Below are 16,465 nucleotides of genomic sequence, written 5' to 3' on the forward strand. Positions count from 1 at the left end.
CTGATATACCCACCCCTAGATTTCATGATATGCAATAAACAAGATTATGGGAATTATGTTTACAGCTGTGTTTACGTATTGATGGTTCATATGAACACATTATTTGTTTGTTTATTTTCAGCTGCACTCAGGAATATTCCAGCTATATTCCAGCTATATGTAAATAATCGAGTCTGGACCAGACAATTTGGTGATTGACATCATGAACATCGATCTACGTATTTGGAATACGATTACGTGTCAACCAAGTCAGTGATGCTGAATATTCCAGCTATATGACGATGGTCTATAAATAACTGAATCTGGACCAGACAAGCCATTGATCAACAGCATGAGCATCTGTCCACACAATTGGGATTTGATGACATGTGTCAATCAAGTCAGCAAGCCTGAATGAACATAATAATTGTGTGTAATGAGTGTGTAATAAGTGTGAGGATGGTATTATATCAGTTTACTTAAAATCAGTTTATTTAAAATGGCAGAACATATCAAAATTGGGTTTGCAAATGGTGGAAATTGAACCGGATTAGTATGAACACTTAACCTACACCATGACACAATTGAACTTCTGGAGTCACTGCATTGCCAAGCAGCATCTCCTAATCTTTGAGAAACACACAGAACAATAGTGAGTGAGTGAGTGAGTGAGTTTAGTTTTACTCCGCTTTTAGCAATATTCCAGCAACATCACGGCAGGGGACACCAGAAATGGGCTTCACACATTGTACCCTTGTGGGGAATTGAACCCGGGTCTTTGATGTGACGACCGAACGAACGCTTTAACCACTAGGCTACCCCACAGAACAATAGGTCTTACAACTTATTCATATCCTACCTTATTTAGTTGAGATTTATCTTCCTAAACACGAAAATAATTACAAAGGAACGTCCGTTATTAGTGATCAAGTTGATATTGTTTTGTGACAATGGTAGTAATTGCTTTCTCTAGAAATAGAAGGACATCTCATTTGACTGATGAATGGAAACTGACAAATATTTATCTCGGATGTTAATGAGTCAAAAATTCAATGCATTTGGTGAATGACCTTCGTCCTTGGTTTAACAAACACAAAACATCTAACACTTATCTTACCCAAAGACATCCTTAAACAACATTGTTCTTACATCGTTACCAAGGTAACAAATAAAATCACTAAACAGTGTAAAAACCCTAACAAATCCATCTGCTGGATGTCAAAGGTCAAAGGTCAAATGTCAAAGTTCAGGCATTTTCGTTACAACAGAAAATACAAAGGTGTATTGGAACAATACACATTGCATACCAGACGAGTCAGCTCTGTATAGTAATCAAATCTTGAAAAATTCTCGATCACATACTGTAAAAAGTGCTGCATAGACAAAAAACAGGTTAGTTCTGATGTCATGGTGATGGGATATGTACTTCATCCCATTTTGATCATCCTGGCTTCCACGGGAGATATTGCTTTGATGAGACTGATAGTGTTTCCATGGAGATATCACCAATAAATTAATTTGTACCAATAAATTGGCACCTATAAGAATATGTCTGATCCATCTTTAAAATCATATTTCACAAGTGAGCTTGATAATAAGCATTTCTTTTTTAAAAAGTTTAACAAATTTAGATTGATTTACACTTTCTGTTATCAAATCCATCACTATATTTTATTTAACACAGCACACTTTGGAATGTTCCTCATTGCGAATTTATCTGCCCCATTAGTTGCAAGGAATATATTTCTTCACACGAAATATGACTTGAAAGTGTGCCCGATGGCACCAGGATCTTACTTTAACTGTTATGATTATCACACCAAAGACTATCTATTGTCATGTGTCAAGCATATATATTTTTCTTACAACGAAGGATGATTTCAAAGTGTGCCCTTTGGCACCTGGAACTAATTTTACAGATGCCATTACGATCTTAACCATGCAAGTGACACTCTATTGTCCATCATTACTCCCATTTAGTTGTGCCGAGCACATATATTTCTTAAAATAAAATATGATTTCAAAGTGTGCCCTTTGGCACCAAGAAGAAATTTTAACCGTGCCATTATAATAATCATCAAGCCAGTAACTCTGATGCCAGGAAGTTAAAATGGGATGCAGTTACAGGAACCACACATAGATGCTGCTGCCAAATGTCAAGTTCATTGTAACAAGGTCGAGACGAAGTATGTTCATAAACATCCTCATGGACACAAACATTAAAGAAGTCACTTGGAGAGATTCCACACTTGATATGAGTTGAAAAAACGTTACAAATCTAGAGGCAAATCTGCCTCAAAATGATGGCAGTTAAAATATTCAGCAGTGATGCTATCTAAGCGCCCTTTCTTTGAGTACAAGGATTGCTAACCATTCATGTAGGAAGGCGTTTCCTATTCTCGCGGTACTTACGGATATCGGCTGAAAAAATAATTCTAATCGTATTCATGATAGTTGTTTTTAAATGAAGGGCCTTCTCCTCTAACATCTGCATCTATCAGCTGCTACATCCATCAGGTGAATTACCACTCGTGAGCCCGGTGATAAACAATGCCATCCACCATTGACGAAACGAGGCTTCTACCATTCTCGCGGTATTACCAGGAATTAATGTTATTGAGTGTATGTAAGAGCAATCCTGCCGGGAAAGGCGGAAAAAGTAATGATATGTCCCAAGTTGGTATAAACTCCCCAATATTCGTGACACTGCAAGATTTTGATCACTCACAGACTTGGGCCACTTCCTAGTTACAAGTTGGTGATGTAAACAACCGCTAAGTGTCGCGCATCGGCGATTTTGGCAGAAAACGTGTTTACCGCGAGAATAGGACCTATATATGCTTGGGAACCGAAAGCAAAGAAAGGGACTACTTAGACAGAGAAACAGCATAGATAGGGTGGATTTTTTTGCATATCATTAACAAGTCCAAATGTGTTTTTATACGAGTAAGACCATGTGACAATATGGTAAAAAGTAAACTTGTTACCATGGTAACAATCATGAAATCAACGGTTACGTCATGGTAATAATCACCGTGTTTCTATCAATGTGACATGATGAAAAATGACAATCATGACTTTGTTGAATAAAACCTGATCTTGCACCGTAACGGCATGTATTTTATAATTATCAAAACATTCCACAGGACACAAGGACTGCACATATATGTCAAGGTAGATATCATTATCATGATGTTTTAACAAACATCTGAAAAACACTTGGACCAAGAAAGGATATGTCTCCACAGGGTGTTGTAAGGCACAAATCCTGTTCAGTTGTCGGAGATAAACAAACACCAGGCCGACTTGGTTCATTAGTTGCTTTTGCAAATCACATCGAAGTACCAATCAAAATATGAAAGGGTTTAACATTTTTGCATATTTTACACATAACATTTTTTTATCAGTCATTATATTTTTCATTATAAATGGGTCAATGAAAGGTCACTTAACAGATGCTATTTTATGGTTATCAACACCTTTTCTAGTCTGTTTGGCTCAAAAGCGGACCGATGAATTGCAATCTAACTCGAAAACTACTAAACATATAATAATCGATGAAACACTGATCACAATCAAAACATCAGACCAACTCTGTGTTTTTTTTGCAGAATTTATGTCCTAAAACAGGAACACAGGTGTATGCGAAGCACGTGCACACGTGCCGACAAAGTTATTGATTTATCTGTGCTGTGCCGTCTCCATCCGTTCTCTAACACTTGGCTGTCCCTTTCTCTGCACTCCTCCCTTGTAACAAACAGTGAACTGTGTCAAAATTTTAATGATAGTTTGTTAAACAACATTTTTTATTTTTAGGACATAAATTCTGCAAAACAATCACAGAGTTGGTCTGATGTTTTGATTATGATCAGTGTTCCATTGAGTATTATATGTAGTTTTGAGTTAGATTGCAATTCATCAGTCCCCTTTTGAGCCAAACGGACTATAGAAATAGTCTAACTGACAAACTGATGCATGATGCTATCAAATCTTCTCATGACAGTGATACATAAGGCCCCCAGTTTTTCAAATTTCTTTAAACTTCGAACAAATTATTGTGACAAATAATATTTCATGTGAAATCGTGATGAATAATATTTCATACAGAACAAAGGAGTGTTCCAAACTTATACGAGAATGCTTCCACCCTGAGATAACCTTTGTTTCATCATATGCTATTTGAAAGAAGGTAAATAACACCAAAGTTTTCCTATGACTGAGGTAAGTGTCTTATAACTGGTACGTATTGCAACACACTCTCTTCCAGTTGCCATGATTGTAGGAAATCTTTACATGCTTTGAGTAGCATATTCATAAAAACAAAGCATGAACAACCATACGATGCTTATAACATGGGTGGGTGAGATATGGTAGGGAAATGATAACAGTCACAATTTTCATTCTTCTGTCACCGTCAGTATGATCAGAACACAGCTCTTACAGTCAAACATTCTGCATGTGTGAGAATGATCATGACGATATTTTCTCTCTTGGAATATTCCTGTCATCTGTACCCAATGAGCATGGTGAATCCAACCCGAGCAGTCAATGAGTCTATGTCTAACCATGCCAACTACTTGTTCGTCCCATCTCCGTAAATTACTTTATAAAATAAAAAACAAAGAAACAAACACTGACAGACAATTTCTGAACAATTAACATCTTTGTGTTGAGGAATTGTACACATACCCTCAACATGAGGGCATTGACAGTTTGTCAAATCTACTTCACAAAAATGATAAAAACATACATTCACCAAATCAACTTTATCAACAACACTTCAAACTAATTGGTTATTATCAGCACTTCTGATGAAATAGATTATGTGTCTACACAAATCCTGACAGACTCTTTACCCCTTTACAACACTCTTCTGCATACTCTTCAAGTTGTAACCTGAAAAACTTTTGTTTAAAAATGTTCAGCTTCCCATGATGCCTATAGGACTGACTGAGTATAGTTTTACGCCGCTTTTAGCAATATTCCAGCAATATCACGGCGGGGGACACCAGAAATGAGCTTCACACACTGTGCCCATGTGGGGAATCGAACCTGGATCTTCGGTGTGATGAGCAAACACCTTAACCATTAGGCTACTCCACTGCCCTGATGCCTATGGGAAGCAACAATTTCTATCAAAAACATTTATGGTAATCAACAATTCCAGTTTCCTGTCTATACAGTGCAGGGCTGTACAAGCCACAGACATATATGTTCAGTACGCTAAGAATAATGATGTATCCCAAGGAATACATTATTATTCATTGGACCAAGTTTTTGACAAGAAGTATGTAGATTCTGTAATAAGAATGCTAATCAATTTTCAAGTGAGTGAGTGAATTAGTATGGCTTTACTCCACTCCTCAAAATTTCTGCATTATCACGACAGGGGACACCAAAAATGGGCTTTCAGTGTGATGGGCAAATATGTCAGTCACTATGCTACCACACCAGATTCGATATCCCACATGGGTACAACCTGTTAAGCCGATTCCATTTCTGGTGTCCCTTACTGTGATCTTAGAGAAATAATGCTAAAAGTGCTGTTATTGTGTTAAGCCATACTCACTGTTTTGAAGGTCAAGTTAAAACTAAGATCACCTTGTGAAAGTTCTGGACATAACTAACGCATTGACCCTTTTTGATGAACAATATGATGATGTAACACTTGCAAAGGGACATAACTCATAACATAACCATAACAAATACTCAGTAAAAAAATATGACATTATCTCAAGTTCTTGAAATAACGTGACATTATTTTCACTCCCATGCCGGTACCTATTTAGTTCTCTTGTCCTATCACTTTGTCCATGTTGTACACTTTGTACAAAAATCACAGCAATCTCGTAGCTTATATACAACCAATATCACACTGATGTATCTTGTTGGAATATGTTCTCTATAGGTTGTCAATGACGATGATGCGATGACAAGTGTCAGGCAAATGTCTTGTAGTAAATGACGGCACATATCGATGACACTGCGGCCAATCCCACGAAAGCCAATGCAAGGTTACTGGCTGTCGGTTGAAAGGTCAGCGAAGCGATCTGAAATATGGAAATGAAATGCTTATCAGGCATTGATACACACATTAAAATCATCATCATTATCATCATCACTATCATCATCATCATCATCATCATCAAACACCTGCCAGACAGTTCTTTCTCCAAGTTTTCGAAGGGGTGGAAATCAGATGGACTGTGTTAGGTGCAAAACTCTTTTCACCTTAATGCCCTCCAAAGTCCACACACTTCTGCCTCCAATGCAGGACAGCCTGGATACCAATGGTGCAGAACGATTCTGGAATTGGTCTTAGGAACAAAACCTATTTTACCCTACCGACTTCTGTTTTCATTTCATTTACATCATGTTGTACCAACTTGTGGGAGGAAAGCCCCAAGTGATGCAGATCTGCGATGTTTATCAGTTTGGTGAAACCTTCTAGCATCTGGTGCTGACAAACCAAGAAACACAAAATCTGGAAGCTGGGACCAGAACTCAAGATCATGTTGCTAAGGGAGACAACTCTGCACAGCAAATGCTTAAGACGACCTGCCTGCTATGTCTTTGCTAAAGAGGAACAGTGATTTTCAAAACTTACCCAGCCCCCTTGGTCTGCTATCCATTGTGATATTTTCTCTACAAGGAATACTCTGGCCACAGTTGATATGATCATTCTCAGGAAGTCTGGCACCTGAGTGGTACTGTCCTGCAACACTTTCATCACCATACGGAAACCAAAAGACAGTAAAGCTATCACACGACCCCAGCTCAACCCTCCAGCAATGGTCCTGAAACAATGACAGTACAGGTATCACACGACCCCAGCTCAACCCTCCAGCAATGGTCCTGAAACAATAACAGTAAAGCTATCACACGACCCCAGCTCAACCCTCCAGCAATGGTCCTGAAACAATGACACAGTACAGGTATCACACGACCCCAGCTCAACCCTCCAGCAATGGTCCTGAAACAATGACACAGTACAGGTATCACACGCACCCTCCAGCACCCTGAAACAGCTCAACCCTCCAGCAATGGTCCTGAAACAATGACAGTACAGGTATCACACGACCCCAGCTCAACCCTCCAGCAATGGTCCTGAAACAATGACACAGTACAGGTATCACACCCCAGACCCCCAGCAATGGTCAACCCTCCAGCAATGGTCCTGAAACAATGACACAGTACAGGTATCACACGACCCCAGCTCAACCCTCCAGCAATGGTCCTGAAACAATAACAGTACAGGTATCACACGACCCCAGCTCAACCCTCCAGCAATGGTCCTGAAACAATAACAGTACAGCTATCACACGACCCCAGCTCAACCCTCCAGCAATGGTCCTGAAACAATGACAGTACAGGTATCACACGACCCCAGCTCAACCCTCCAGCAATGGTCCTGAAACAATAACAGTACAGGTATCACACACGACCCCAGCTCAACCCTCCAGCAATGGTCCTGAAACAATAACAGTACAGGTATCACTGCGACCCCAGCTCAACCCTCCAGCAATGGTCAATGACAGTACCCACGACCCCAGCTCAACCCTCCAGCAATGGTCCTGAAACAATGAAACAATACACAGTACCAGCTCAACCCTCCACAATGGTCCTGACCCCAGCTCAACCCTCAGCTCAACAATCCAGCAATGGTCCTGAAACAATAACAGTACAGGTATCACACGACCCCAGCTCAACCCTCCAGCAATGGTCCTGAAACAACCCTCACACGACCCCAGCTCAACCCTCCAGCAATGGTCCTGAAACAATGACAGGTAGTACAGGTATCACACCCTCCAGCACCCCAGCTCAACCCTCCAGCAATGGTCCTGAAACAATAACAGTACAGGTATCACACGACCCCAGCTCAACCCTCCAGCAATGGTCCTGAAACAATAACAGTACAGGTATCACCCAACCCTCCACCCTGAAACAGCTCAACCCTCAACCCTCCAGCAATGGTCCTGAAACAATAACAGGTATCACCACAGTACAACCCTCCAGCATGGTCTGAAACAATAACAGGTACCCCAGCTCAACCCTCCAGCAATGGTCCTGAAACAATAACAGTACAGGTATCACACCGACCCCAGCTCAACCCTCCAGCAATGGTCCTGAAACAATAACAGTACAGGTATCACACCGCACCCCAGCTCAACCCTCCAGCAATGGTCCTGAAACAATAACAGTACAGGTATCACACGACCCCAGCTCAACCCTCCAGCAATGGTCCTGAAACAATAACAGTACAGGTATCACACGACCCCAGCTCAACCCTCCAGCAATGGTCCTGAAACAATAACAGTACAGGTATCACACGACCCCAGCTCAACCCTCCAGCAATGGTCCTGAAACAATAACAGTACAGGTATCACACGACCCCAGCTCAACCCTCCAGCAATGGTCCTGAAACAATAACAGTACAGGTATCACACGACCCCAGCTCAACCCTCCAGCAATGGTCCTGAAACAATAACAGTACAGGTATCACACGACCCCAGCTCAACCCTCCAGCAATGGTCCTGAAACAATAACAGTACAGGTATCACACCCGACACCAGCGACCCAATAACAGCTCAACCCTCCAGCAATGGTCCTGAAACAATAACAGTACAGGTATCACACGACCCCAGCTCAACCCTCCAGCAATGGTCCTGAAACAATGACACAGTACAGGTATCACACAACCCCAGCTCAACCCTCCAGCAATGGTCCTGAAACAATAACAGTAAAGCTATCACACAACCCCAGCTCAACTCTCCCGCAATGGTCCTGAAACAATGACACAGTACAGGTATCACACGACCCCAGCTCAACCCTCCAGCAATGGTCCTGAAACAATGACACAGTACAGGTATCACACAACCCCAGCTCAACTCTCCAGCAATGGTCCTGAAACAATAACAGTACAGGTATCCCATGACCCCAGCTCAACTCTCCAGCAATGGTCCTGAAACAATAACAGTACAGGTATCACATGACCCCAGCTCAACTCTCCAGCAATGGTCCTGAAACAATGACAGTACAGGTATCACACAACCCCAGCTCAACCCTCCAGCAATGGTCCTGAAACAATAACAGTACAGGTATCACATGACCCCAGCTCAACTCTCCAGCAATGGTCCTGAAACAATGACAGTACAGGTATCACACGACCCCAGCTCAACCCTCCAGCAATGGTCCTGAAACAATAACAGTAAAGCTATCACACGACCCCAGCTCAACCCTCCAGCAATGGTCCTGAAACAATGACAGTACAGGTATCACACAATCCTGAATGCAAATTGGAAAAAATATATATAACTTCCTCAAAATTGGGATTTAAAAATAATATATAATATTTCTGAAATGCAGACATGGTAGAAGTGTTATTATATTCAGCATATTTTTCCTATTAAGGACAATATTGCATTTTCCTCTTTATTGGTTTTGTCAATGAAATACAAGCCAACTTATTACGGAAGTTGAACAGTTTCTACCAACTTGGAGGCCATATATCCGCCACTGATAGACTCAAGTATAATCATGATAATGTCTACACACCCGATGGATATAGAAATAGATATTTCTGAGGCACTTTCTGTCCTGTGTTCATGGAGTCCACTATGATAATTCTCAATATTTGCTTAGCAGTGGGTCAGGATACATTTCAAAACATGAAAATATACCTACTTCTTGGCAACATTTGTAAAAACATCAAAGATGCTGTTTTTGTCTAACTTGAGACTTCGTATCATCCCATCAAACTCGTCAGAAAAACGGTCGTTGATTTCATCTCCTATACGAGCGAGCTGCCTGCCAATCTGAGCGGTAGAGCTGGAAGGACAAGCAAAGGTTATGGCTCAGGGCCTACATTAACTTACGACTAGCTTAGCGATAAGAGAGCTTCGAAAATCTAGGCCCAGGGTGCCGTTGTACAAAGCGATCCTGGCGCTAATGTGACCGTAACTCCCATACCTTAACATAGACATAAGGTAATCTTAACGCTAAGAGAGCTTCGAAAATCTAGGCCCTGGGTGCCGTTGTACAAAGCGATCCTGGCTAATGTTCCCATACCTTAACATAGACATAAGGTAATCTTAAGCTAAGAGAGCTTGAAAATCTAGGCCCTGGGTTGCCGTTGTACAAAAGTTGCCGTTGTGACAAAACGATCCTTAACATAGACATAAGGCTAATGTGACCGTAACTCCCATACCTTAACATAGACATAAGGTAATCTTAGCGCTAAGGTTGTTTTGTACAACGGCACCCTGGTCTACTATATGTTTGTTTGTTCAATGCCAAACTAAGCAATATTCCAGCTACATGATGGCAGCCTGTATATAACCAAGTCAGACATTCCAGTGATCATACAATGTGTGCAAGGAACCATGTTGCTATTGTCCCGTGCTGGGATTGGAGTGAGTGAGTTGGGTTTTACACCACTTTAAGCAATATTCCAGCAATACCACGGCAGGGGACACCAGAAATGTTCTTCACATATTGTACCCATGTAGGGAATAAAACTGGGGTCTTTGGCGTGATGAGTGAACGCTTAACCACTGCTGGGATTTGAACCATGTACCTTCTCACACGAAGTCGGACGCCTTGTCCACATGACCAAAGAGGTTAATCCCATCAGCAAGCTGACCAGGCAAGCTATTCTCGAAATGTTCATAACCCTACGAACTTCTTAAGCCCATTTTTAACACATTGGCTACGATCAAAGTTAGAATTCTTAGGGCTATGAACGTTTCAAGAATAAGGGCCCTGGTAAAAATGTCATCTGGAATGACTCCACGCCATGCTACACTCTAAAGTTTCCGAGTCTGGCCATCCAATCCACATACTCGCTTATGTGGATTAGATGGCCAGACTCGGAATGTAGACTATAATCAAGTCAGACATTCCAGTGAGTGACATTGTGAGCATCCAACCATGCTGTGATGGTAAAATGACATACAATCAACCAAGTTTCTGAGTCTGACCACCCAATCCACATACTTCAGAGTTTAAGTGACATGTAGAAAATGGATGCAGAAAAAAAATCACCGAGTTCAGGGGGATGCACAATAGTATCCATTGTACCGAAAATACATCTATGACTTTGCTAAGCGTTTCGTTGTTTCTTTCAGTCTACATGATCAATGATTCATTCAAAAGATAATCAGAATGTTACTCATCAGATACTGAAACCAAATGCATAATTTCAAAGCACCGTTTCTGTAAATGTTGTTTTTGTCATGTTTCATGCTCTTTGTTCTTTCATTGGTTTACCAAGCTACTACCGAAAACTTACTCCTGATTTTGCTGTACCTTTTGACAGATCTTACTAAGAAAAAGTCCCGATCATCTGCATTGGGAAGCATCACAACAAAATGTGTTTGATATGTTAAAGAGTAAGCTCTCCACTGACCCAATTCTGAAACTTACAGACTTTACAAAGATGTTTTATCTACGAACTGATGCCTCAGATGTGGGGATTGGTTCTATTCTCCTTCAGAAACATGGAGAAGAACTGTTTCCAGTTGCATATGCCAGTAGAAAGTTGTTGTTGTGTGAGAGAAACTGTGGTCATAGAGCGGGAGTATCGGTCTATGAAGAAATTTGGTTCATATCTGTGTGGTCGGTCATTTATTGTTGAAACTGATCATCAGCTGTTGGCATTCCTATCCAAAGTAAAATGCAAGGTTAATGTGGTGGGCTTTGAGTCTACAAGCATGCTGGTATACAGTCAGATGTTTGAAGGGATGTGAGAACCATGGAGCAGATTTTCTGAGTAGGGTTTGATTGCAGAATGGTAGGAACATTCACTTCTAAAAAGCAAATGTGTTAGTATCAAACTATACTATGTTTTCTGTTGAGGGCCTAATGTCACTTTCATGCTCTTTCATGAAAGTTATTTTGTGTGTATTTTAGTAGGGGCGGATGTTGGCCTTAATGTGGAAACATATCTCCCAAACGCACCATTTCATACATGTGGAAAACATGAATTTGGCTCTGAACATCTGCTATATAAAGTCTTGTTAAGCTGAATTAAACACAGCTGAACTTCATACTGTCAAGGCAGACCTATGGAGATGGCCTTTTTTGTGAGTACATTTTTGTTTCTTTAAACAAAGTTAAATTAGTAGATTTATCACTTTGTGTTTCAAGATTAGAAAATATTTGTCTTTGGAAACTTTGAATAGCATTTTAAGTTATTATTTCAAGAATTTTGTTGTGTTAGATGTTTGGCGAGTGTTATGGTTGTCATTAAAGCGATAGATATTTTGTTATTTCAGACTTTAGGAATTACTCCACTTGTGGTTTCCTATAAATTAATTCAAAGAGTTCAGCAAGACTTTAATGCAGTCTTACACTATTCTGGATGAAATGAACAGGCTTTCAACCATGGACTATTTTTTGTAAATGTGAATGTTTTAGCTTGACTAACATATCTTGAAGTTGTCAGGGCCTGAAAAACTTGTTTAATTGTTTCAAAAAGCTCACTTCACTAACTGATGTGACTGAATATCCTTAAGGTCTAACTTTGATTTGTGACAGTTTTACACTCACATCAGCAACATGTTAGACAAATCAGTGGGAAAATCTGATATAATGAACACCAGCTCATATTGTCAGCATATGGTAATTTACAATCAATCTCTTCGCCTAATGTGACCAACTGCCAAATCTAGTCACCTCTCAGTATTTGCTACATCCTCTATTAACTTATAATGCACATGGAGAGGAATATTTCCTTAGAATTGTTATTGCAATGAAACAATATCAAATAACCATGGAAACATGACACTGACCTTGACCACAAGCATGGACACTTGAAATTGGTTATCTGGGAATAAACTGTTAAGGTGACAAAATATAACTTGACCACGAGATTCACCAACATGACCAATAAACATGATAAATGGGATGAATACAGCTTTGTATATTCAACATACCACACTTGTATGTACCTCTCATTTCGATGGCTTTTCAAATGTTGTGATGAGTAAACTATCATTATTACCAAACATGTTGAACATTTATTTTCAAAATCAAATATGACCCGTGAAGGTCTGGGTTAGAATTGGTCTTCAGTAACCCATGCTTGTCGTAAGAGGCGACTAACGGAATTGGGTGGTCAGGCTCGCTGTCTTGGTTGACACATGTCATCGCATGCTCATGATGTTGACCACTGCACTCTGGTCCAGACTCAATTATTTTACAGATCACCACCATATACCTGGAATATTGCTCTGTGCTTTGTAAAACTAAACTTCATCACTCACGAAATCAAACATATTTTCAAATATCAATCATCACATTCATAATCATCAACAAAAGACAAGTATTTATCTTATCTTCCTAATGTCTATCCTTGGATTACCTGACAGGGTCCTGATTCATACTAACAAACTCCTGTATCCTTGGAGTGGAATCGTATTGTTGACGTATTTGAGTCTGGCGGTAACTCTGGTACATAAAGTTCCTAAACACATCCTCAGTCTGTCTCTGAACATTATCCTCTGTATCTGGACGAAGATTCTCGGGCCGCGGCACCTCCGGAATCGCGTATCTTGGTTCACGAGGAGGATGCGAGAAATCATCATCACTGTTTCTGTCACCTCCATTCCAGCTGGCCATTGTAGTTATCTCCCTTGGTCAGCTGATCACATTGCATGCATAAAAATGTAGTATTCTTTGTAGTTTTCCCAATTCTGAAACATATTTGCAGTTCTAGAGATAAAAAAGATCAGTATTTTCCTTATCATGTCTTAAGACATGTCAACATGTCGGCTAGACTAGTGAAAATATACAGGTATTCAGTCTTTTTGCATCTTAAAGAAACATCTTTGCTGCAGTGAGCTAAGGACTACTTTGGAATTGTCCAAAAGTGTATACCAGTATGTATATCAGATAATGTTGATAACAACTTTAATAAGCATGTTAAGGCCAACTGCCAAGGACCCAAATATCTGGTTCAGGTCATTTAAGTTGATTTGATTAAAATAAATCTGATTCAATGTTAAAGCAGAACGTCTACCTAGCAGTAAATTTGCACACTGTCCATGACGCAAAGAGTTGAGCTGAGAAATTGGAAATCATTAATCCTCCTTCCAACAATATATTTAGAATGCCGGCAGTAACATTCATACAGTGAACACTGATGCAGGGCTCCAGATAATTTTTCAACATCAGGAGTACGTACTCCATATTTTTTTACTACAGGAGTACTGGAAAACCTTTAAAGTACTAGTGGAATTTAATGGTGTATCAGTAATCTTGTGTTTCGATTCATATATGCACCACAACATTGATAGTCTTGTGTAAACAGGTCAATAAACAATAAACCAATATATTTTTCAGATAAATACGTCTGTAAATGATTCTATCTAAGACCGTACACCATTGCCGTGGTGCATACCTGCTACGTTTCCTAAATTATTTGCTACCGTATCGTGCATATTTTGTACCCGTACATACACCGATACGGCCCTTATCGGGAGCCCTGCTGATGCGAAGCTACAATAGTGGACACTTTCTGCCATATTGTCAACTACTGAAATGTGTAAAAGTTCTTTCCTTTAAGTTGGGAAGTTTCTCAGATTTTAGCTGTATCCATAAAACGACAAGGGGTTGTCCCCCAACACAAAAAACTCCAACAAATACCACCTACTTTAATGTCATTTTTAGTTTCCAAACTATCGTAAATGTTATACAGATTATGGATATATGTTTGTTGAAATGTGTCCCTGATTATTAGCAAGGGGGTTAGTGCCTGAAAATTATTGAATGTCTATTTTCTAGTAATGTTGCTATGCTGATGTTTATAACTTGCCTTGGTTAAACCTAAGGTTAATCATACTTAACATGGTGAGGTGAGGTGAGGTGAGGTGAGGTGAGGTGAGGTGAGGTGAGATGAGATTGGGTTTAACGTCGTGCTTGAGAATATTTCACTCATATGACGACGTGCATGCGTGTGTATGTGTGGCTGCTTGTACCAGCCCAGACTTAAGCTGGTTTTATAGTGCTAGCTCACTGACATACCATGCTGCAGTGAAGCATGAACACCCCACTCAGACACAGTATACTGACTCCGAACCGACCAGTCCTTGTTGTACCCATTAAATTGATTAATGCCGAGCGCCAGGCAGGGACCGACAAGTACCATATTAACGTCTTTTGGTATGACATGGTTGGGTATCGAACCAGCGATCTTCCGCTCTCTGGGTGGACGCTCTAACCACTACACCACGGAGGCGGTCCTTAACATGCTGAACCATACAAATGCAAGTATAGTCAGTTTGGCTTTTACAGCCCTCTTCTGAAAAATAGGAATCATTATGTGCTGCTGTGCTCATAGTACCCAACTGACATGGCAGTTGGTGTCCCAAATACAGGAGGAACCGAATGTACACGTTCATGACACTGTACATGTTGCAGCACATGTTGCCTGGCCATAAAGCGTGTTAATGCTGAGAACCACGTTTCACTCCTGATGATGAAATCATTATGATCATAAACATAATATTCCTGTCGACATCTTGTCTGAACATACCAAGTTAAACCAGACGAATAATTGCAAATATGTTAAAAAGAACTAAACCTGTATCTTTCTTGTTAAAATCTTCACATTGTGAAATGTATTGTGTCTCGTAAAGAAAGTATAGTATTATTTCGTGAAAAACTGTGTTAATCGTATGAGTTGAATATTTGTAATGAGCCAGTTAAATATTTCTGTCTTGCACAGAAGCCCGTCAGCGCTGTTTGGTGATGATACAGAATGAAATAGAGAGAGAAACCGCCAACACAAATGCGGTAGTTTGAAACTTGTTCTACGCACCATCCCTGACAACTGGCTAAGTCTTAATTTACTTGAAACACCCTGCAAGTTCACGAAAAATAGAGCATTTTCTCCACCAATTGCACGTTCAAATGTGAGGTAAGCACACAATGTATACAAGAGCTACAAATAACCTCACAAACCTTTTGTTATGATGACCCAACACACCTTTGGCATAGACCGGAAATGGCGTAAGGTTAAATTTTGTTTGACCTAACGTACTTCCGCTGATGCGCTTTCAAATACGTTTGTAGACGAAACCCAGTCCAAACTCCTCACAGGGTGTATGATGCAGAGCAGTGACCGGAGTTGCAGAAATCTACATCAGCTCTGTAAATGGCATAAATTGATTAGTGCCGCCAGAGACCATATATTATATGGTCTCTGGTCACATCGGCATTATTTCAGCCATATAGAGACGAGACCAAGTCTACACACATACAAGTCCATTTTAATAACGAAGATTTAAAGAAATTCTTAACATACGTATTTCTTCATTACAATTAGAACGCCATGACATCAAATTTAGAAACGCAATTTGTCACTCATTGTCACACATGCAGTTTTCCAATTTATGACGCAGACGACAATGAAATACCCGCCCACACAGGTAAACAAATCATTCCAATTTACTGCTTGATAATGTGGAGCCCGTGCATTTTGAAA

At 40.2% G+C, this 16,465-nt stretch overlaps 1 protein-coding gene across 2 annotated transcripts; it reads right to left on the reverse strand.

Moving 5' to 3' along the window:
• Window positions 1–4,730: 4,730 nt before the first annotated feature.
• LOC124277830 (bcl-2 homologous antagonist/killer-like) lies at window positions 4,731–15,996 on the reverse strand. 2 transcript variants are annotated; one of them, XM_046713543.1, is made up of 5 exons: window positions 15,943–15,996; window positions 13,343–13,673; window positions 9,664–9,807; window positions 6,587–6,776; window positions 4,731–6,029 (listed from the first exon to the last, which is right to left on the reverse strand). In XM_046713543.1, exons 2-5 carry the CDS (start codon window positions 13,597–13,599, stop codon window positions 5,919–5,921), a joined length of 702 nt encoding a protein of 233 aa, XP_046569499.1. In that variant the 5' UTR covers window positions 13,600–13,673; window positions 15,943–15,996; the 3' UTR covers window positions 4,731–5,918. The 2 variants fall into 2 exon arrangements, with proteins under 2 accessions (XP_046569499.1, XP_046569500.1); XM_046713544.1 differs by lacking the exon at window positions 15,943–15,996 and adding an exon at window positions 15,800–15,897.
• Window positions 15,997–16,465: the final 469 nt, after the last annotated feature.

Source organism: Haliotis rubra, unplaced genomic scaffold, assembly GCF_003918875.1.
Source record: "Haliotis rubra isolate DU_JTF1 unplaced genomic scaffold, ASM391887v1 Scf228, whole genome shotgun sequence".
NCBI classification, from domain to species: domain Eukaryota; kingdom Metazoa; phylum Mollusca; class Gastropoda; order Lepetellida; family Haliotidae; genus Haliotis; species Haliotis rubra.